Here is a 23,527-nt window from a genome sequence, read left to right on the forward strand (position 1 = left end):
ATCTAGAGTATCAGAGTAGTCTATGACAATGTGATATGTTTCTAATGCAGATAACGAGCAATTGGAGGGAAGGTTTGGGATTATCTCCAGGTTAGACCACACAAAAATTTTGGGGGCTGGTTCAGCTAGTAACTCACCAGGGATAAGAATGTCTGCTAATTAGATAATACTTTTTTTCATAGACAATAATATCTACTTAAACAAAATATTACAAAAAATTATGAAAAAAAGACTGCAAGTACTTTGAACACTTGACACATCAGATTTTGTGAAATGAGAAGCCTTCAGTTGTTTGCCATTGTTAACTGATTAAAGAGGAAAACCCACACCTGGATGTTATTTCACATTTACTGTTGAGTCTCTTGGAGGTGTGCTCAGGTATCCATTGCTATGGTCACCTACTCCTTTTTAACCCTCAGCCTCTTTATCTGCATGAAAAACTGTATCTTTTTCATTTGCTTTAGATCTCTGAGACAGATTTTGAAATAAAACCAGCTTTTTCATGATTTTGTTGGCATTTAAGACTGAATTCAATTAGTCTGCTTTAAACAATGATTCCTAAAGTTAACAGGAAGAGCAAGGCATTTCAGGATGGTCTTAGTCACTTTTTGAAGTGAAATAGCTTCAGTTTGTTAAAAATAGACCATCTAATCAGTAAGAACCAAGAGTGATAAACGTATATCAGTACTGAAATGATTCACAGGTAGCACTACTGTCTGACCATCGGACATTTGTGGCAATATCCAAGAATTTTTCACACTAAATGATGAAGCTTTTGTCAAATCTTCTCCCCATGGGATCTGTATAAATCTAAATAGCTTTGCTGTGTAATTATAATAGTGTAATGGATGATGATTTATCTTTACCAGTACTCATAGAAAACCAGCATAGAAAATAATTTTAGTTTTCCTTCTCAAAATGTGTGACACAATAAACTTCTGAATTATTGCAAACTGAGGGACAAAACTAATTTCTCTGTAACTCTAATCTTCTCCTTGGGAAACAGAAATAAAGTATACTCAAAAAATTCGTAGTTATTCTATACACACTAACACTCACATATATATATTTTGTACTCTCCTTTTGAATAATTCAGGCACTGGAAGCAAAATTACTAGGTCAGCCATAGTTTCATCTCCAGTTTCAGTATTATATTTCTTCTACAGGACCTTAATAAGCATGACTGTCTTTATTCAAGCCTTGAGGAAAAGAGATATTTCTGAAACATTGGTTGGCTTAAAGCCAACTTGCACACCTATTTCTGCTCCAAGCCATGAGATGTCTGTTGATGCTTTAGCCAGTTTCTTTGACAGAGACATTAGAATGAAATCAGCATTCCGGACATTAAATTCAATTAATTTGAAATAGGAATTACTACAATGTCTGTGTTATCAGAGTTTTAAAGACTCATTCCTGTAACCAGATAGATTCTGTATCCATCTTTCTCATTCTCTCCTATTTTCCTCTTGGTCTAGGAGACATCTTTTTTTTCCAAATATGTTTTCTGTGGAAAATTTTAAAAAGTAACACCTGCAGCAACACCTGTAGGACAGTGCCACTACAGGAATGAACTGCTTTGCTTTAGTATGCCAATAAGCCAATTTCGGTTTTGAAAAAGGTTGGTTTTCCTTAGGCTTTAGGATGTGTTCTTGGTATTTAGGCATCTGCTTTGTAAATCAGCGTAACTGAGCAGTTAAGAAACATAAGCTCCATGAAGGTGAATAATACTAAAGCAGACTTAGACAAACCTTTTTTTCATTACCTGCTATGAACTATAACAAGCTGGCCCTAGAAACCTGGATACACTAGATGCTGTTAGCTGGCCTCACACTCCAGACAAACCTGGATATACTAGATGCTGTTAGCTGGCCTCACACTTGAGACAAAACCAACCTTGTTAATACAACATTTTCCAACTGTTCTGATTAATTATATGCCCTTCCTAGAAGTCTCCCCATAATAGCAACACCACATTCTTGGCAGTTCATTGCAGTCTTTGGGTGGTTCCAGCCATCTGACCTCCACCACAACTCAAAATTTCCTATTATTTTTTACAAACACATTGTCCATTGTCTCTGTGTTTTGTTGCTCAAGCATACACATTTTTTTGAGAAACAGTGTTCAAAAAGGTTAAACCTAAATCAGTCAAGTAAAGGCCATAATTAACTTTAGAAAATGCTGAATTAACAGCTTCAGATCTCCTTGAAGTCTGCAGCAGTGAAGGTTATTCCATGTAGTGGGAGGTAGCTACTGCCTGCAGCCATGGCATTTCCCTTCACTGAAATATTCCCTGCTATGTGCAAGTGTGGGATAAGAAGAGAAGTGTTTCCAATTAAAAAAGAAAAAAGCACTACACATATCCATATTGCCTTTTGCCCACATGTTTTATAAACACTCCTGAGGTCTCACAGCATACCGAGGAAGAAAAAGGTTAAAAGCTCCTGATAGAGATGACTTCTAACACGGCACAGACCATTGCGGACTGAGCAGGGCTTCAGGATGCACCAGGGCTCTGAACGGGTCTTTCAGAAGTACTCAAATAGTAGTGAATAACAAAAGTTAGGTTACGTCCTCCTGAGTCAGAGCTCTTTCTCAATTTCTCCCTTGCCCCAGGACAGATTTAAGCTGCAAGTGACTATTAAACAAACAGCACTATTATCTTGCTGTCTGCTGGCCTACTTATTGCCAGAGTAAAAGTCAAGATTTCACCTATTTGTCATTTCTTTTGTCTCAGAAAGGAAGCAGACAGATGCTTAAGTCCACTTACGTTGTATGAACTGATCCAAGAAGCTAACATAGGAGTTTAAGGGATTTCTAGTTCCACCTAGCTCTCTTGTCTAGGAATGCAAACCAAATACTAAGTCACGCTTATGCGTAATTTAGATAACATAAATCATAGCAAAGCTTGAGCTAAAACCCAGTGACACTGACAGTGACAGGTCCCTGCTCTAGCCATATAAGCATAATTCTCTTCTGCTCATAAATGTTTTCTCATCTAGGATAGCTCCAGGACCTGTCTGAACTTCCTAGTCCATCTCTTCAGCACAGTTTTTTTCTTTAAATATTAATCATAAGAAAACATCTTGACGGATGGAGAATAAAATCAGTGCAGGCAGTGTCAGGACTGTAGCAATATAAGTAATATTTCTTGCTCTCTCCTTCTGAGTATCTCTATTTAGGCTGGGAAAGCAAGCATGGGACTCAGTACAATTAGCTTTCTGAATTCTCTTAGGATTCTACTTTAAAAGTAGTTCCTTCTCTCCTTCAGCACAAGACTTCTCTTGCCTTCCTCTCCCAGGGAAACCCCTACTCTAGATGCGAAAACTAGTGGTTTAAAGAATATATTTTTCATTTGCCCTCTGGATCAGCGTTGGCCACCAGCCTTACTGCTTCCCACTCCCACAGCTCCCACCTGGGTCAATGGCTCAGGGTTGGAGTGAGGGGAAACAACAGGAGGGGCAGGAAAGGCCCTCACCATTTTTTTGGTCTGGGACTACCAGAAGCAGCCCAGGAATAAAATAAGCAGGCTAAAGGCAAGAGCTGCAAATCTGATGGGCAGCACATGGCCCTGGCATCAAACAGGAACTTCAACTCTGCTCCGCCAGTCCCATGCATCCCACAGAAAAGAAGGTTTTAGATGCTGTTACAGAATCACAGAATGATAGAGGTTGGAATGGACCTCTGGAGATCATCGAGTCCAACCCCCCTGCCAGAGCAGGTTCACTTACAGCAGATTGCACAGGAATGCATCCAGGCAAGTTTTGAATATCTCCAGAGAAGGAGACTCCACAACCTCTCTGGACAGCTTGTTCCAGTGCTCGGCCACCCTCAAAGTAAAAAAGTTCCTCCTCATGTTTAGATGGAACTTCCTATGACCAAGTTTGTGCCCGTTACCTCTTGTCCTGTCATGGGCACCACTGAAAAAAGACTGGCCCCATCCTCCTGGCACCCACCCCTTAAGTATTTACAAGCATTAATAAGATCCCCCCTCAGTCTTCTCTTCTCCAGAGAAGAGCTTTGCTTTCTTTTTCTTTTTTAAGAGAGGTGTTTGGGGAAAAGGGAGTTTGAACTGTATTGAGGACATATTCTTGATAGGTCTGAAATAAATTGAGAAAGGGATCACAAGGCTAATGAATAGGGAAGGAGGAAGCCGTAGAGATCAGAACCACAGAGATTTTGGATTGGGAAAAAAACAGGTCCAGAAGGAAAAAGAGCAAAAGCAGAGGTACAAGCAGGACAGAAGGACTTCTGAGGAGGAGAGAAGAACTGAAGAAAGAGCTTAAGGAATGGAAGGATGCACAAGTGTCAGGGGAAATCAGAGAAAAAGGATGGCTCCTGCTTTCTGTGTAGCAGGGCTTTGCAGAGAAGTGTCGTCTTTCTGTTCAGACCAGAAACAAGTGTGCTGTGCTCTCTTTATAATGTGGTATGACCTTTATCCAGTGCATGTGAGGAATAAACCATACAGTTCAGCACCAGAATGAACATCCATTTGGGGACCAAATGAACAGAAAAGTATGGTTTATGAAAGAGAAAAGATACTGCTCTATCAAACAGTATATGAAATAATTTTCAGATCTGTAATATAACTCCACTATCAGAGGGATGTTCTCCCTACAGTGCAAGTTCAGGAGTAAGTACCATGTGATGCAGGATAACCATGGAAACCACTGTTTTATTCAACAGAAGACTAAACAATTGCTTTTTTATGCTGAAGGTTGCTATTGCATCAATTGTTACTGCATGAAGAATCTTACAGTCTTGTATTTTCAAACAGATTTCTATTCTTGAACAGATATCTATAGTATACCAGCTTTCTGTCATTTAAACAAATGCTATTCCAAATGGAGTATTCAGAATGAGTCAATGATTTGTACGTTTAGGAAGACTGATTTAATTATAAAGGCCATTAGATTCCAGGGTAAGAAAGGAAAAGGAATATTTTACAACAAAAAAATCTATAGGAGCACACTGATGTGCAAGACCTTGTGGTGAATGATTTTTTTATAACTGTGCTCAGAAAATACTGGGCAAAACTTACAACCTCAAGGGCAGGGATACATTCCGCAGGCCATGCAGTGAGTGTTTAATCAGTACTGCATGGAGTTTACCAGCAGCAGTAGATCCTTCGAGTGGGGTTTATCTCTACTAACATTAGATATTTTCAAAGTGCAAATCTATACCTTGGTCAATCACCCAGATTCCCCTTTATAGTTCATAGAAGAGAAGCAGAAGCTTCATTGCATCCTACACACAAGACATCTAGAAAAGGCACCTAGATGAATGGCACCCTTTAAGCCTAATTCTCACAGAAAAGATGCTGCTGTCTCCCACCAGCTTTAGGATATGCCTTAAACCCAACAGAAGTGTGCACTCAGGATGCCCAAATAGGGTACACCAGTACATCAGTACACCAACAACCTAACATTCTCTTTAAGGAACAAATTCTAAACCTTTGCAAACTTCTTTTACCTCATAGGTTGATGATTTATGCTTCAGGCAAGACCCTTGTTTGCTTTATGCCCATGATGCCACTCCCCTCCTCCGGAGTTAGTAGCCTTTCAGGTAGTCTTATAGAGTTAGTACATTCATGTATCTCCTAGACTTATGAGCTTGCAAACAAGGATCGAGACATGCATTTCTAATACACACACACAATTTTCCTTTCTTGAAGAAAATCTTTAGATGCCAATGAAATCAATGGAGCTACCTTGGTTCACCCCACCTGCTGAGTTATAGTTCATTTCTATTATGGCACTACGCATGCTCTTCTGATGAGGAACCTATCATGAATTCGTACACAGCACCAATGTCACGGCATGTAAATGTCCCTTCTTCTCCTTCCTTCCCACCTCTCCCAGCTGCTGCTGCCACTGTCACTAAGCAACAAAGGACCTTAGAAGGCTGGAAGAGGTGAGATGGGACCTATATACCACAGGGAGCACTGGAGAGATGTTGGCATGAAGATGTCTTATCACTTATGGACTAAAGCACAAGCAAGAAATCTGCACTGTGTTTCACCATAAGGGGAAAAAAAAGCCTTGATATAACAGAATAATTTCCTGAGGGTAGTAATTTCCTTGCATATTTGGGAATTAAGAATTTATTGCTGAAAATGTTGGATCTTTAAAAAAGATTATTTTTAGGTAACCTTTTAAAAAACAGCTAAAACCAAAAGCTCTTCTAAAGAAGGTGTGGGAGAAGGAAAGATGAGAGATAATTAATTACTGTCCTGCCAGGAGAAACTATATTACAGAAGACAAGTGAAAATTTTATCCTGTGAAGGAGAAGATAATAAATTGAATATCACAGTGAGAGAAAATAAGAATTCATGCTGGAGTGGGAAATTGCAGTGGCCTCTCAATTATTAGTGCTGGATTACAGCACAGGCTGGTTGATGAAATAGATTTTACTAGTGGTAAGTAATAAATCTCACAATAATGAAAACATGGCATTCTGAAGATCATCATTAACCTGGCGATAGCTTTACATGACAGAATCACTGCAAACTTCTGAATGTGAAAATCAGCCACATAAATCTACTATTTGATTTCTACTTTAAAAAGCCCTATAAATGCAAATATACTGGAGGTTGATGTTGGCATTTATAAAACTTTACTCAAGGTTGTATTGACATTGCTATTCTCCAGCTTTATTTTCTAAGACATACATCTCAGTAGCACTTGAGAGCTTGCAGGTTTTGCATAGTGTGCACTCTAAGACTCATTCACCTTCATCCAGCAAACCCCTGACCTTGCAGAAAATAATTTCTGTCTCTCCTCCTAAGCACACAACATACACAGCTAAGTCTGTTCTCACTTAGCACACACATACTTAATTTTACAGTGCTGAGCCAGACAGTGAAACCACTTCCCTTACCTGGTGGCAAACATTGCTCTCAAGGATGAGAAGGTTGCTGCATCTTCCTTCAAAGCCTTTAATTCATTCCGTAGTTTGGTCATGGTTTCAGTCACCATTGCTTTTTCATTTTCATATTTATTCTTCAAATTGGCTAGTGCCACTTCAGCTGTCTGAAAACACAAACAAGGATATATGCTTATGAGACAGATAAAATAGCTAAGATGCTTGATTTTACTTTAGATTTCCTTCTTCATTCATACAGTAAAAGAAAGTTAGACCTGAGCTTCATTGCGCTGCACCCTTTAAAGTCTTCTTTTAAGTTGTGCTCCATGAAACCAGGAAAAAGAGAAAGCAGTTGAAAGGACAGAGCCAATTTCAATGCACTGGCAACAACGCAATAGCTTAAATGTCTCTGCAAAACTGTGCAGCCATACATTGAGGGCTCAGGCAAGTGGGTAAGTTACTACAGCTTAAGGAGTTGCTACTGTGTTATTTGAGCTGCAATAAACAACCAGGTGTGTCCCCCAACTGCAAAGAAGATGCATGGCATATGAGACTCAGCCTCTGCAGCTGAGGAGGGAACTAACGTGTTTTTCCTCATGATTCCTGCCAGCTGAGGCTTTCCTTGGGTGAGGTGACTGCTAAGACCTGTCAGCTTGCTTTTGTGTCTGAGGACTGGCAATGCCTACTGTTGTGCAAAACAGCATTCTTTTGGCAGTTTTAACCACTACAAAAAAGAACAAAAAAAGTGTAAATTATAATTTTCATTTAATAGGAAAGCAAATATTTATAGTCATCTTATTCCTTAATTTTTTCTGCTTCCTCCTTTCTTTTTTCAATTTAATCCATTACATTTTTTTACTTTATCACCCTACTGCTTTTAATAGTTACATATGTCTTATTTCTGCAAGAGTTGAACCTTCTGTTTTACCTATGAAATCTGGAATAATTTTGAAGTTACTCAAAATACATAGTATTATAGAGGCTTTATACCTACTGCTGCTATGAGACATTTAAAATTATTGCCATTGAATGAGATGAAGAAAAAAAATGTTTCCTTTTACATTTACTCAGGGGGGTTATGATTGTTTTTTCACCTCATTTAGTGCATGGTAAGTTGCAGCCTTTCATGTAGGCAATCAATTTCCCCTGTTGATCTTGCGGGTTCGTGAGCCATCACCAGGGGAGAAAAGCATAGAAGAACATTAGTTTAAAGCAACCAGCAAGGGGACATGACAAAAGATGGTAATGGCCAAACAGTTGGAAACCTATTTTAAACTCAGTTTTCTGAAACTCAGTACAGTTCCCACGAACAGTGTCTCTTAACAAAAGGATATATTACTATCTCCTACTAAAATATATCTCAATTCATTTGTGTCTGGGGAAACAGCACAGTTAGAAATGGCAGCATTAAAATAATACAATTTTTTTTCCAATTGTACACTCATCAATAACATTTTCTCTGCTTTCACACTAGTTTACCTTTTAAAAAGTCACTAGTAACTGCCTGTCATTTAAAATAGACAGATTTTTCCATCACAAATTTGAAATCATCAGCAAATTAAAAAAATAAACGACTTGCGGATATATTCAAATAAATGCAGCTTTTCTCAACCTTGCTGACATATGCTTTGGTATAACGGAGAACGGTAGACACCATCCTATGCTTTGGCAGCACAAAGTGCAAATCATCAGCTTTCCATTTGTTTCACCCTACGTTTTAGTCTGGATGTCAGGGTAAGTTAAATAGACATCTAACACTACAGGATGAAAAATAACTTAGAAATATAATTTACTTGGTGAATAAAGGTAACAGAGGAAGGACTGTGTCAAATCTTCAAACCTTTTTTTTTCTTCCTATTAGAGTTTTCCTTAAAACAACATACAGAAAATGAAGTATGAATTGCAAAACCTGTTGGAAGTGCCTGGTGGCTCTCCACACACCAGACAAGCTTTTGAACACACCTCTTTGCAGGCTGTCAAGGGCCTCCCTTCTGAAAGTCTCCTAAGTGAAGAACAAAGGGCACAAGTGCTCTACTAGAGAAGGAAATAAAACTAACAAAAATGTGTTTTTAATAAGCAAGGTGAAGGAAGGGGGAAGCAAGCAAGGGTGGCTTCTGTTAGAAACCTGCAGACAGGCAACCAGGGCCAGCAAAGCAGCAGTGCATCGCTTTAGCGTGAGGCTCAAGAGGTCCTTGTAAGAGCCGATGGGTGCCCAACTGTGCAGATGCTCAGGTTACCTACAGCTCATCCGTTTGGGACCTTGTTGCTGACCGAAGCTGATTGCTGTCAGACTCCTCGGCTCCAAGGATGACATTTTACAATGAAGCCAAGTCAATCTATCCTGGCTAGCTGCCACCAAAAGAATAATTACCCAGCTTTTCCCCATCCCTACCCTTTGTACACCGAGTGGTTTTCTTCTATGCCTACTGTGAGCCAGCTTGGGGAGCGTGAAGAGGCAGAAAACTTGCCTGAAGCACCCTGGAGCCAGAAAGTGTGCCGGGGAGTGGGGCTGAGGGGAGAAGGGGAGCTTGGACTCCGTCTTTCAGAGGTACCTATGTATCTGGTCACCTCAGCTGTACTGCTAGACTGCAAGAGTAACAGGGATAAAATGAACTGAAGCCAAAGCTTCATGTTACCCTTCCTCCAGCAGCAGCTCTACTCTACATTATTTCTACTTGTTCCCCCTCTCAGCCAGTCGCCAAAATTATGTCCTTTGAACCACATATGTGTGATTGTGCCTGAAGCCAGTTCTGCAGGATAATCTAGATTTTAAAAACCTGGGGCGAATGGTGCATTCAGAGAGTGCTCTGAAAGTAAGGATGGGGCAAATAAAAGTCTGCATCCCCAAGCAGTGGGTGCCAGAAGGAAGCAGATGTCCAGGACCTGGCTTTGCTTTTAACAGCTCTTTCCGAAGCATTTGGTTTTAAGCTGTGGTTAACTATAAAACTGTGTTAGAGAAACTTCGCTCCACATAAAAATGTAACCTCCGAGCAACACACGTAGAAATGGAGAGCACAAGAAAAAAGATGGAAACACAGAAAAATGTGTGACTCCTCTTCAGTGAAGTAAATAACACAATAAGACAGGAGCAGGGCTAATGACACTCCTGACAGGGGACCAGTCATGCAGAGGAACTAGGCGAACAGACTACCCAGCCACTCAGCGAGCCGCCTGGAGACACAGGATAAAGGCTCGCTGAGCACGTAGCATTTGTTGTGCAGGAGACATCACCTGGAGCTGACAGCAAGGCTGGGACGGAGCAGAGAGCTCCAACACCTAGACTCCTGTGGGGTGTGAAACACTATCCGGGAAGAGAGAGCTGGGGCACGCAGAGCTCAGCACCCCCATCCCCAAAACCCAGCCATGGAGCCGCACAGGCTGAGGTGGCCACACCCCGAGCCCAGGACCCGAGGCACTGCCAGAATTAACGTTGTCCTTATGCTTGCAGAAGAGAGGCCTAAATCCAGCTGCCTAGAGGTTGCCACCTTAATCCTAAAATCCGTGAACAAACCTCATTTTCTCTATACACTCACATTCTAAGAAAATTTCATATCCCATTTACTTTACATTAGCAGTATGAGAAGCAAACCAATAAAAAAAAATTTTGCTGAAAGAATATTAAGTCCTACAGTGGTAAGTACTTTATTTTTTCACACAAGAAACCAAAACAATAGCCTGTTATTTTAATGCAGAAATCGTACGTGGTACTGGATCTTTCCACATAGCCTCACTTTCCCAGCAGAAATTCTACTGTATTCTGGCTATGTAACATCAGGGCATTTGTTTATAGATAAGGTACTGTATGTCTGGGGTTATCAAGTTATTTTTTCTGAAGGACTTTTATGGGTATCTCTGCTATGGGAGGTGGAGACACCATAATTATGGCCAATACAGATGTGAAGGCCTTGCTGACTCAACTTCTTCCCATTGAACTATTCACATAGGAGATAAACCAATCATTTTTCAATCAGAACTTCAGGATATTAAATTCCCCTCATAGGCAGCTTTGCTTTCTGAATAAGAAATCAAAATCAAAACATTATTGAACTGGTCCTAGAAGTTATTATATCATTAATTTGATATTATTTTATAATTTATGCTACTTGTAATGCTCATGGTACTAGGGTTTGCTCCACAAAACTGGTGCTGACACAGTAATTATGGCTACAAATAAATGGATACGTAAATCAAGACCAGGTAAGGAAGCAAGCAAGGTAGCAAGATATATGTGCCTTGCTATCTTGAACAATTGATTTAATAATCCATTTTCCCCAGCTTAGGTTTGCAGCTTCTTGGAGCAAATCTTGCTCTTTTTTCGTGTGTGTGACAGGGGTTCGTGTACTCTGTTTGCTGCCCGGCCTAATGCTTATTTGAAAATATTACTAAAGAAAATATAGCTAGATTAAAAAGAAGTATCATCAGATATTGCCCAATGCATTAAACTAGGCAACACCTTGTCAGGTTCAAACAGAAATTTATCGCGTTGTGAAAGCTTTAAGAGGTGCAACTGCAGGGCTGGGCGCCAGGCCCACTGCAGCAGGAGGAGGCAGGAACAGGGGCTCCTCCCGGGCCCTCCTGCCGCCCGGTAAGTGACTGCGAAGAGAAGCGAACGCAGTTCAGGTCGGGAGGGAGAAACTCTCTTCGTTTTCTCTTCCGATGAGCCTCTTGCCCCTGCCTCCCTGGATCACAGGGGGTGTCGGCGCACTGCGTCGAGGTGTACTGCCAGGAAAACAGCAACTCTCGTTTTAACCTGATGTTGCAATACTTCTGGTGGTCACTAGAGCGCACCCGTGCTTCCCGGGTGAGCGGTGTGCCCTCACTGCTGAAGCCCGGCCCGAAACACCAGGGCCGGGCCCGCGGCGGCTCTCCCCGCCGGGTCTGAGTGGCGAGAGTCTCTGGGAAGGCCGGACCTCGCCATTTTTACAGTGCGTTTCTTTGTGCTCATCTCGCTTTCCCATCTTACTCCAGCCAAAAAAGCTTCACCTAAAGTGTCTCTCTTTGGAGTGCTAACAAATACAGGTGTTCTGCGATAGTATTTCCACAGAGCACGATGGGCCGTGGTGCGGCCCCTCCGGAGGCCGAGGGCAGGCCAGGGCATCCAGCCCCGCCAGCTGCAGGCCTCCCTCTCCAGGGGCCTGCCCCAGCTCTCCCTGCTGCCTCGGGCACCAGCAGTGTCTTGCCGTGCTACGAAAGGGATGAAAAGATGCAATTTCGTATTAACGTCAGCTTCGTTAGGGCTTGAGGAAGGATTTTAACGAATCAAAATTCTAGCTCTTGTCACACGTGAAAAACTGAACCAGACGTCCTCTGTAGGCTCATCTAAACTGAAACGCACAAAGGAAAAATATCCCCAGCCTATTGCTGCTTAAAAACCTCATTATTTTGGAGTGGAAGTACTCAAGGGGATGAATCTTGACTCCTGCTTTTTTGAACACGAGGTGTACTTTGGGGCCTGGGAAACACCCATCACTTGAGGCTGGCAGTACTGCTAGTACATAATAAAACTCACCCCCCCAACACCTTGTAACTTTAAATTTCTCCTATCCTTTTATATTACCATGTCTTTTAACTTGAAAGTTTGAGGATATTGATACTTGGCTTGCATGAACAGTATTGCAAGACTCCATACCCAATTGTACAGTTACCAATATCTATGCTGCTATCCAATAAATAAAAGTTTAATTAATAGCACCTCCTTACTCAGCAAATCTATCTTTCCCATTTCAGTGAGCACGCCTTAGGATGATGCTTTATTTCTGACAGCAATAAAAGAGCAAGACTGAGCTAGCTTCTCTGGTAGTATTAAAAAATAAATGATAGCTCTATGCTAATGGAAAAAATCATTAATTTGGAATCTAAACCCATATACCTCAATTACATCTTAATTACATTTTAATTACATGGAAAATCCACATATAATTGCTCAGAGCTATTGTTGCTTAGCTGGAGATGGTATTTAATTACTTGAATTAATATTTAACATGAGTTGTATTGGAGGGGAGGAAATGCTATAAAAGACTCAATACATATTGAAATATGGCTGCAATTTAAAAATCCCCAATACTCTAGAAGTGCAGGTACAGATCCAACAATCAATTAGTCTTGAAACTGTAACTTCAGACGACTTGACTATTGGGAGTTTTAACACTGAAATCCCATCACCATCATCAGCTAATAGTATCCAAGCTGTTAACCAGGATTCATGCCACCATGGGGGGATCACTGCATTGGTTTTAGGTGAGAAAAGTCCCAGGCAATCTGGAACGATGACTCTGCCTATGCAGCCTCTTGCATTCAGACTTAATTCTGGGCATAAGGAGATGCACCGAAGTACATAAAACTATTTGCATGCTTAAATTTAACTTTTTTAAGCGTTTGCAGACCTGGAACCTAATGGATACAAAGGGCTTGGGAGGATATACTATGCAAAAAAAGTTGACAATAGTCTTGAAAAACTCACCATTACATGGTCCTCTTTTGGCATTTGATATAAAATGTGGTAATTCTCAGCTTATTTGCATTGGTGAAACATCAAAAATAAAGTGGTTTGATGATTTTTTTTTAAGTTGTGAAAATTTTCAAAATAATTATATGAATTTTTTTATTCTCTTAAAATATAACTTTATAACAAATCCTTCTCAAAATAAAAAATTGCAGTTACTGTTTCAGTCAGCTTTATCATGTAGTGATGTTGTCTTTTTTAATAAAAAAACAACTTATTTTATTTCTTAAAGGATTAAAAACATGACAATGGCAGGAGAAATTATTCTGACTAAAAAGAAAAATCATTAAAAAAAATTCCAACCACCTGTGATGAAAATATCTCAGCATTTCACCTGCTGTCTTATCAAAGAAATGCCCAGCTTCTGTATGGTCCAAAGCCACTGGTCACACACTCTTACACCTGCGATTCTTTTCCTGAGGCGCACTTCAGCTTTTGTCACATTTATTTTTAATCCCCTTAAGTTTGCTAAGTTTTGCAGCCTGTGGAGTATTCCCAAGAGCCAAGAGGAACGCAATGGGTTGTTTGCACTACCTGCTCCACTACATCCCACCAGCAAGGCCACCTGCAGCTGCTGAGGTGCTGGCCCACGTGGTATCCCCTATGCTTGCCCTCCCCAGCGCTCCAGCAGTACCTGCCCTGGCGAGGAGTCAGCACGCCCCTGAGAGCCTCTCCATGCACACTTCATTTTGTTTTCTAATGTTGGCAATCTCATAATTTTGCAGTAATACTAGCAACGTGCCCGTGCATCAGGCTGGGTGGTAGCTGGTGCCTCCCTGCCCCCTGCTTTTCTCTCGCTCCCCAGGAAAGACTCTTCTGCCTGTGCCCTTGGTGAATGGTGGGTGCTGAGAAAAGCAGAGCTAAAGACCTTAAAGAGGAGGCAGGAAGGGAGGGAAGAAAGGTCTGCCCTCGCCATGATTGAGTGAGAGGCTAAATAACCTGTGAGTAAAATCTCTCCTCCGAAATACTCCTGGGAAAGCTGGTAAGTGACCTCTATAAATAACAGACGTTCCCAACTGACTGCTTGATTAGCATCTTACCTGCTTGTTGGCTTTCAGCACTGCTCTCAGGGTTGCGATCTGTTCCCGCTTCGTACTTAGGAGTGATTTCAGTTTCAGTATCTCTTCCATTAAGGCCTCCTTGTCTTTATCAATCATGGGCGCCAGCTCCCGAGCTGCAGCACGCTGGCGTGACAGCTGCAGCGACCGATCGACAGCCTTCTGCAAGTGCTTGATTTGGTCCCTTATTATGGCATTGAGGTTGTAGATGTTCATTGGCTCTTTGCGGATGTCACTGGTATCGGAGACAGGGGAGGAAGGAGGGGCTGTGATGACAGGAGAAATGGTAGGTGTTTTTGTTGGGCTCTGTTCCTTGCCAGGCTCTGCGGCCTCTTTTGTCACCTGCTCAGTCGGGGTCCTGGCTTCTACAGGCGACGCCACCCCCCTTCTGGCAAGCCGCGGGGAAAGGAGACCTCGAGGGTCATCCGGTCCTTTCAGGCTCCCGCTGCGGGTGACTCTGCTTTGCCTGTAATAGTCCAACATGACCCTGTTTGGTGTCTCGTTGTTGCACAGGCAGACATGATGGTAGAGCTGAGCCAGCTCCTCGCTAAAAGTCACCAGCTCGTCCTGGGCGGTGTTGAGGGTATTATGGTTTTCATTTGCTATGCTTGTCATCCTTTGCAATTCCTTTTCCATGTGAACCATTTTCTCCTGGCTTTCCTTGGTTGACTTCTCCAGGTTTGTCACCTGTTCATCGTACGTCTGGATTCTACTCTCATACTTGGCCTTCTCTTCAGTGTAGTTTTCCACATATTTATTATATTTCTCCTTTAAGGCTTTGATTTCTGCTTTAAGGTCTATCACCTCAGTAACAGCTACTTTGTATTTACATTCTAGGATCTCCAAGCCATTGATGTCCACTTCATAATCGTGTGCTTCCTCGCCAGGGTCTCGGCCCTTCTCACAGTCAAGCTCAGCTTTGAGCTCCTTGTTGCTCTGCAGCCCCCTCATGGCGTTGACGTGCTCTGTGAGCCTGTGGACTCGCTCATGTTGTTCGGTCAGGGCTCCCTTGGTGTGCTCCAGCTGCGTCTGAGACTCCTGCAAGTTAGCCAGGAGAATGGCCTTCTCTCTCTCCACCTGCAACAGAGTCAAAGTAAGAAACCCAGGATCTCGTCCTACCCGTGCTGAACACCAAACTCTGCAATCACATTCATCTCTTCCATTCCCCCACTCTGCATACCCAACTTGAAGGCTTCAAAAAGATGTTAGCCGTATATCCCTAAACCGTAAAATTAAGTCACAGAGAGGTACATATAACTTGTACAGGGTTATGAAGTCCCAGCCTCTGTTACAATCTGCAGTATCACTAGGTCGTGATTTTACACATTACCCACTGAAGAATTACTTAGTGTCCAAGCACTAACTGCCTAGTCAGCTAGTGATGATAATGGATTTATTACGACATACGTTCCCCGAATTTTAATAGGCATGAACTGCATCACTGCCAACCATCAGTCAACTACAAGCCTTTCTGCTGGTACACACACATTTCTCAATGGGGTTTGAATTTACATTTCCCATGAATTGCTCTACCAATCCTTCACAATATTTATTTGTATCTTTGGATTGTTGCAAACTTTCATTAAGGCTTGATTACTGAATGCAAATACAGTAAACAAATGGCTGCGTACATTTTCACAGATTAGATTAAATAACCTGCTGTGTGGGAATGTAACACAGATCAGGAGACTGAGCACATGCAACTCCCAGGACTCCCAATCCCCAGCATTAACTATAAGCAAAATCCATCCTTTTAAGGACAAAGCAGAAAAAGGGGGGTTTGTGGTGTAACTAACAAATTACTAGTTCTGATCTAGTAAGTTCATTTCTGAATATCCACAGAGAAATGTGGATGTTGAACAGTAGAAGAGGTCATGGAGGAGGACCCTAAAAGTTTTAATGCACAGCATCTTAAAGCAAGTGAACAATAAAAACATAAAGTTTGATCTGCTGAGATATTTGCTGTTCATGATAACTCCTCTGAAAGACTCCCATTTCAGGTTTTAAGTGTAATGCTTCAACTTCTTTTTCTATGCCTTTGTCCTGTTCTGAGTTGTGAGTTGGGAAGCAGAGGAAGGCACAAGGAGTTGGGATCCTTCCCACTTTCATGGCTTTTCCAACAGGATTCTGAGCCTACCAGGTTTTCTGCTCTTTTTCTCCCACTGTTCTAGTATCTCAGCCCTGTGTTTACGTATGCAGTGAAAATGGCGTGCTCCACGTTCCCTTTATGAGTGTCTGAATTACTAATTGTGAGAATTCAAAGCTGTCAGTTCGGAAAAACCCTTTAAAAAATATTTCCTTCCCTATCAGCATCCCCCCAGGCAGTATTTAGAAGACAGTCAAATCAGTCATCGTGAATCTTACTGAAGGAGAAGAAAAGCCTTTTAGAGACTGAGAGGGTATTAATGCCATCTCACAAAATGTTCCAAGCAGTTCTTCAGACTCCTGTTTTCTTGTAATGAGGCTTTTGAGCAGTGGCTGCTGCTCAGAAGTATTACGGCACTAAAGCATATGATGATCCCCTGGTTTTACAGACAGGCTTTCAAAACATGGCCTCTATTAGAACCTGCAATCAATTGCGGGCAGAAACTGTAAGAATAAAAATAGAAGCCATGTTAAAAACTTCTAAAAAAAATCAGCCTAGTTTTCTTGTGTACAGGTGACTGATGGCTTAAGAATTAAAAAAACAGGGCCAAACCTCATCATTATTTTATGATCCAGGATGAGTCTGTCTCCTTAGATACGGGGTGCTCCACTTTAGGCACTACATAGTCTGTGCTATAATGCAGAAGACAACAGCCAAGTACCACAAGTATATTGGTACCTTTCTCCATTTGACATTGTTCCACCATTGCTGCTCACCCCCTCTGTGTCAGCCCACTCTTGTTGGGAGAATCCAAAACAGAGCAACCTTCCCCTTTGCCAAGAGCATCTTCTTAAAAGAGGACTGCTCTCCACAGATTTCTCAGTCAGACCTGTCCCGGGGAGCCTCAGAGAGCTGCCCAGCAAAAGCCTCCTCGCTAGCTTTCCTCTGTTTTTTCTATTGAACAGTCTGCCCCACATCTGCTTTCCCCAGAAACTTTCAGCTGAACTCTAGTTATTATCACCTGGTATAGCAGGTTTAGGTGTTAAATGCATTACCCTCATCAGATAACGAAGGTATTTATTCCTTCAGGCTGGTAAGGTGAGCTACACATGTGCATGAAAATCTGAGTTTTGGTTAATTTAAAAGACTATCTCACATTATGGTGAGAAGTCACGTGAATAATAATGGTGCATACATTTAATACCACAGGCAGTTGGCTTTTTAAAATGTATGGGTTGCCTGTGGGTATGTTCACATGAAAGTATACAATTAACTGTAGATTGCACTAGAGTAAAAATAAACGTAAAGCTTACAGCCAGACAGCCTTTCCTTCAAGAAAACAACTTGGTGTTAAAGCAGCACTGTGTTTCAGTGTCTGCTTAAATTAATCAGACAGAATTGATCCTGCTGGATTACTGATCTCAGCTGTCATACTCTACCATGAAGGAAAACTATAACAGAGCTAATTGGGATCTTTATGATAATTTCTCTTCTGAACATAAATGTGTTCTGGAAACAAATATTTCTTTCAAATAGAAAGGATTTTTTCCAGAGAAAACATGCAACTTTAAAACCCACACACCAACTTGGCCAGTAGGTAAAATGAAATACATAGATCTACTAAATTTTACTTATTCTAGTCCAGTAACTATGGGTGAAGATTACACGCTTCTGTTTAAAGTTGTAAATACATGCTCCTACTTCCAAGAAAAAAAAAAACCATCGCTCCAACTCAGCCCTAGCACACCTTCTGAATATTAATGGCTCTGCTGTTTCCAAGTACAGTAATTATATTTCTTGTTCTAGACAATACTAAACTCTTATTTCCACCCACAGCAAACTTTTGGGAACTGCAGTTATTTTTCAGTCCAGTTGGTGGGGGTTTTTTGACATTGAAATTAGTAGCTGCAGTAAGGGTCTTTATCATCTTAAAATGAAAATAAAAGCAATTCAAATGTAGCTGTACCTATTTTGTGATGCATCCTTCCCTTCAAAGACTTCAGTTTGAGGTGATCTCCTTCCCAATTTGCTCTATAGTTTGCAATTACAGAAACAAATTTTACCATTCCTATTTATCCCATTTTTTAATAACATCGGAGTATCAGTGAACAGTTCCTAGTGGAGACTGGAACAAATTAACAGGAAAACTCAGCTGTATCATATTTGTCAGAGAGTAGCAGGCAGCTGGAGAAGAGTGTCAGAATCTGGGCTGCTTGACTTTTTTTTTTTTTCTTCTTTTTTTTTAAGAGAACTTAATCCAAGTTTTCCAAATATGATATTGGCCTCAGAAACAGGTAAAGCATCATCATGGAAGGAAGAGAGGACTCCCAAAGATGAGATGGATAATTCTTCCCACTGGACAACAAATGCGAAAGCAGAGCAGAAAACCTTGAGCTTTTCCAAGATAATCGCGGAATATGAGAGTTTTCAGCAAGATGTTTGTTACCTAGTGGATTTAAAAGATGGAAGCGGAACGCTTGCGATTAAATCTCTTCTAGGGACCAGCACAGATCATGGAGCAGCAGCATCTTAAAGCTGCAAGAAGGAATTATATCTGACATACTAATTTTTTTGGTGAAGGCTTCTTTCTGAGATTGAGGAGTGAAAAAACTTGCCATACGTACAAAATGGCAAGTCTGAAGTTTGCTTCTCTCAAAAAAGGAGCCTGCTGTCCTACAGACATAAAAATAGTTCCCACAAGAAGGTCAGTTCCTTCAACAACTCTGTCATAGTACAGCCTCTTCAGGGAAAACAAGAGGAACATATACCAAATATTGAGATGTGGCTGAATGAACACCACATGGCAAAGACACTGCGGAGGGGAAAAAATCCAATTTTGCTGAAGAATTACTTTTTGTCAGCTTGAACCTGATTAAATCTCCCATCTACTATGAGGAAAAAATTTGGAGGAATATTTCACATTTAATTTGTGTGACCCAAGATGAGCTGATCCAACTCAAGAGAGAAGATGATCACTTCAAAAAAAGTACACATCAGCATTTTGCAGTAAGCCTTTTCAGTGTCTAAAGAAATGAGGTTTCCAGCTGGGTCTAGTTTTTCTTTTTAAACCTTTAAACATGATTAGAATACTGAGCAGCGGTGGCAGCTATTGGCGTGAGGGTGCTGGGGCCCGGCAAAGCTATTGTGACCGAAAAATGGTTATATTTATTTTCTAGGGTTCCTCCTAGGGTCCTCTAGGACCCTAGACAGTTTGTCGCTAGTGACTGTCAGAAGGCTGACTCTTTAAGGAGGGTAAAATAAATAAGTAATGTTAAAGTCAGAGACCATCAAAACATCTTCAGTGTCTTTCAAGTAAAAGTTTGCTGATTTATCAAGCCCAATTTATAAATTAATAAAATCAAGACAAAACATACATAAACAATCTTGTTTTTTTCATTTCCAAACAGCTTTCCCTCCAAATTTCTATTGCATAAACTTAATTGTAAATTATGGTTGAAAATGCTTATGCCGTATTTTAAAATGTGAACATTTCAAAGCATGTTTTCTGAAGGTGTGCTTTTTTAATTTTTAACATTGTATTTCTCAATGAAATAAAAACCTGCATATAATAAACATGTGCATATATTATATACATAAATGTATACATACACATACATGTTTTTATATATGCGTATATACACAAACTATACACACTGTTTACATTTTAATGCTGGAAATGTTTCTGATAGAATTTTTCACAGAAATAAAATTCCAAATTTCAAGCTTTTCCACTTAAATTATGTATATCTTGCATCAAAGTTATTTGTGCAAAGCACTAGGTGTCATCAGTGTTTGCCATATCGTAGCTCAGATCAAAACTTCCCATGGTGTGTTTGGCAATGAAGTAAACAGAACAATTAAACTCTTCAGTAAATATAGGACAGACCACGTAGGGATTTATTGTTCTCTCGCAAGCACGGAAAATTGGGTTTGCTCTACTTTACTTCCAAATCACCTTTTACATTTTAAGCAGGAAAGGATTTACATTTACTCCCTTTAGAAGACGCACTTTTTGGAAGACTGCAGCTAGAAAATGCTGGATGTTTCCTTGATGGTGCCAAAACCTTTCAAGCTCTTGTGGCAGAGAAGATGCTCAACAGCTTGGGCAGTGGGACCCTTTCTCTGCGTGGCACTGTACCCCTTTCTAAGATGATGTTGTACCCCTTTCTAAGATGATGTCAGCATTGGGGCTGGCAGCTTGAGTTTTTAGTTGGTTCTTATTCTCGTTATGCCTGGGCTGGACTTGGCTGAATAGCGAACAAATGCTCGCTGTATGGTCCCCAAGGTACCCCCCGCAGCCTGCGCATCCACTGGGACTGCCAGGGTGGACAAGGGCACTCTGTGACATCTCACACACCACGTGCTCTCTGAGTGCACAGTTATTAAGAGGAGGGCTCCTCTCCTTTTGTTCTCTCTTGACGGTATGCCAAATCTTGTTCAAACTGAATTTAATGGCAAAAACTCCCTCTAAGTTGCAAAGGAGCATAATCAAGTCTGTCTGTATTTTTTCAGATAGCTTTGGCCATACTGAAGAGTACTTTATTCCACTTGTAATATCAGGAACATTTCCCATCATCAAACCAGGAAAAAAGAATCTAGCCATCCACAACCACAGCAAAGAGGTCCCTTCCTCCTCTTCCCACTAATCATCTGCTCAGATCACACTGACTTTTCACAGACAGATACTCTGTTTTCTAGGGGTATTTCTAACAAAATCTGGATATGAAGAAAGCAGAAGTCTGAGAACAGGACATATGTGGTCAAGAATGTCACTGGGGAAAATCATTGCAAAAGCTGGCACTAGGGTCCACAGGATGTGTGTTTAAACGCTTCGGGAAGATTAAATTCAGCTCTTACCTGCATGAGTTGCTGCTTCAGTTTCTGTATTTCTGATATGTTGAGCTCACTGAAGAGGTCAGAGACGGGGTGCAGAGATTCTCCTTTCCTACCCGTGGGAGTTCGGTAGTCACCGTTGAGTTTCACAAGAGGCCCATGGACATGTCCGTTCATTTTGTCGTCATTGTTGGGCTCACCCCCATCCTCTGCAAACTTCAATCCATCTACTGATATATTAATATGGTTATTATACATACTATCATTGAGGTTGATATACTGGGAGAGTTCCTTCCTCAGATTGTTCTTTTGCTCTCTTTCATTTTTTAAAGTTTCCAGAGCTTCCTCCAGCTGATGCTCAGCAATCTCCTTCAGCCGGATGGCATCTTCTAGCTGACTATTAAGCAACACTGTCTCCTCCTCAAATCGTTTAATCTCATGCTTTAAGCCTTCATATTCAACCTGAATTAGACAAGACAAAGAACATTCATAATACTAAAACTTGAGTCATGAAAACCTGCCATTTATCAGCCTTATTGAAATAGGTGTTACAGAAAATACAGTTTGAGATACCAGGCATTGCCTGCAGATGAAAAAAACTGGCTGCACAGAAAATGCAAGTGAAGCTTGCTCTGTTAAATACGCCACTGCTAGCTTTTTCAGCGTTTGAGAATCAAGAAATATAACACCTTTTCCTGAGTAACTTATGACAATAAACTATGCGTTTCATGAAAAGAAGGCTGTTTAGTAGCAGATATCCTGGTAACCATAGATTTATGACGAATTACCATAAGCAATGTTGGTATATCATGGTATGTATAGATCTCAGTTAATATAGTCTGATTTATGAATTGCAAGTATTCTGAAAATGACTTCTTATCTAAATTCTTACCAGATGTAAAGTCACTCAGGTATGGCTCCTCTAAAGTATCTGGTGTCTTAGTAGTGTTCAAGTACAAAAACTGTAGAAGAGTTTGAACTCTCTTCTCTGTGTCATACAAGCCTTTCCATTATTCAAGAAGCATTTGATTTTAAAAATTAAACAGCAAACTATTCATACAATCATTTTAAACTCTAAGATGCCCCAAACTGTTAGACATTTTTAAACTACCAGACAAATGTAGTAAACAGCTTATCCAGCCACACAATCCTTGATCTGTGTGGTGGGGATGCCATTCTGGAGCCCTTGGCGACCTGTTGCTCTGACAGCACTGCCTGAAGTGCTACCCCCAGGGACCTGGGGCAGCCTCACCAGGCTTGGAGGGACTCACTGGCCTTTCTCCTTCTCAGAAGGCAGGCTCCCCACCCCACACCTAGGTGTGGCATTTTATCAAGGTATTTATTGGCAGTGTGGGCTGAGGAAAACAACAGCTTCTTCTCTCTTCTTTAGAAGGCAGTTCCCACGTTTATTCAGTCTTTTCTATTGCACCAAATGAGAAGCAAACCCTAGGTAAACTGAATCTAGCTCAAAATCAGTTGCTGAGCAATATCTATGTGGCGCAGCCGATCCCCATTGCAGAACGCCTTCGCTTGCTGGCTCTCCTCATCTTCCTTTTCACTGTTGGAAAATCCCACAGCAACGAAAAGGAAGAGCTTTGTTTGTAAAGGTCCTTGTCCCTGCTTGACCAACTCTCCTGGTAAAAATGATCATGCTTTGATTTTTAATTTAATTTTAATCATGTCACTCATCCATCTTTTCATTTCTAAACGCAAAAAATTTGCAGTATTGGGTGAAATAATTTAATAGTTTGGTGAAAGAGGGAAAGAAATGCTGAATTTTCATGCTTTCATAAAAAAGCTTTTTCAGTTGAGGCTTTTCTCATTCCAGTGCATTAATATGCATTATTATCTGCAATATCAAGGCATTGTCTAGCATATTTTTTCTTTGACATCTATATATTTAAACAAACTATAATAAGGTTCTGGTGAAAATAGAAATATCAACCATTCCTATCGGAGTAGAATATTTATCAACCTGTCAAAAGTCTTGTGCTTATAAGCCTTTGGAAGGGCAAAATTAAAAACCAAAGCATTAATTTTCAAACCCAGAGAATGGAAACATTTCAAACTACAAAGAAAGTTCCAAAGTCATACTGGGAAATGTTAAATAGAAAAGGAAAATCCATGATATTTTGAAATCTACATTTAGGAACTTGGTATCTTTTCTGACTGGATAAAGAGGTCCAT

The 23,527-nt window shown here is 40.8% G+C and overlaps 1 protein-coding gene across 7 annotated transcripts in view; it reads right to left on the bottom strand.

Annotated features, from left to right (window-relative positions):
* Nucleotides 1-23,527, bottom strand: part of BICD1 (BICD cargo adaptor 1) — a 181,368-nt gene that overhangs the window by 23,834 nt on the left and 134,007 nt on the right. For 6 of the 7 annotated variants that reach the window (XM_059816455.1, XM_059816460.1, XM_059816458.1 and 3 more), the window contains exons 4-6: nt 21,365-21,802; nt 14,404-15,498; nt 6,877-7,028 (exon numbers count right to left, since the gene is read on the bottom strand). In XM_059816455.1, the coding sequence (XP_059672438.1) occupies nt 6,877-7,028; nt 14,404-15,498; nt 21,365-21,802 (1,685 nt within the window). Of the gene's footprint in view, nt 1-6,876; nt 7,029-14,391; nt 15,499-21,364; nt 21,836-23,527 lie in introns of those variants that run through there. The other variant, XM_059816461.1, reaches the window with a different exon arrangement.

The sequence above is a fragment of the Gavia stellata genome, chromosome 4 (genome assembly GCF_030936135.1).
Source record: "Gavia stellata isolate bGavSte3 chromosome 4, bGavSte3.hap2, whole genome shotgun sequence".
NCBI lineage: Eukaryota > Metazoa > Chordata > Aves > Gaviiformes > Gaviidae > Gavia > Gavia stellata.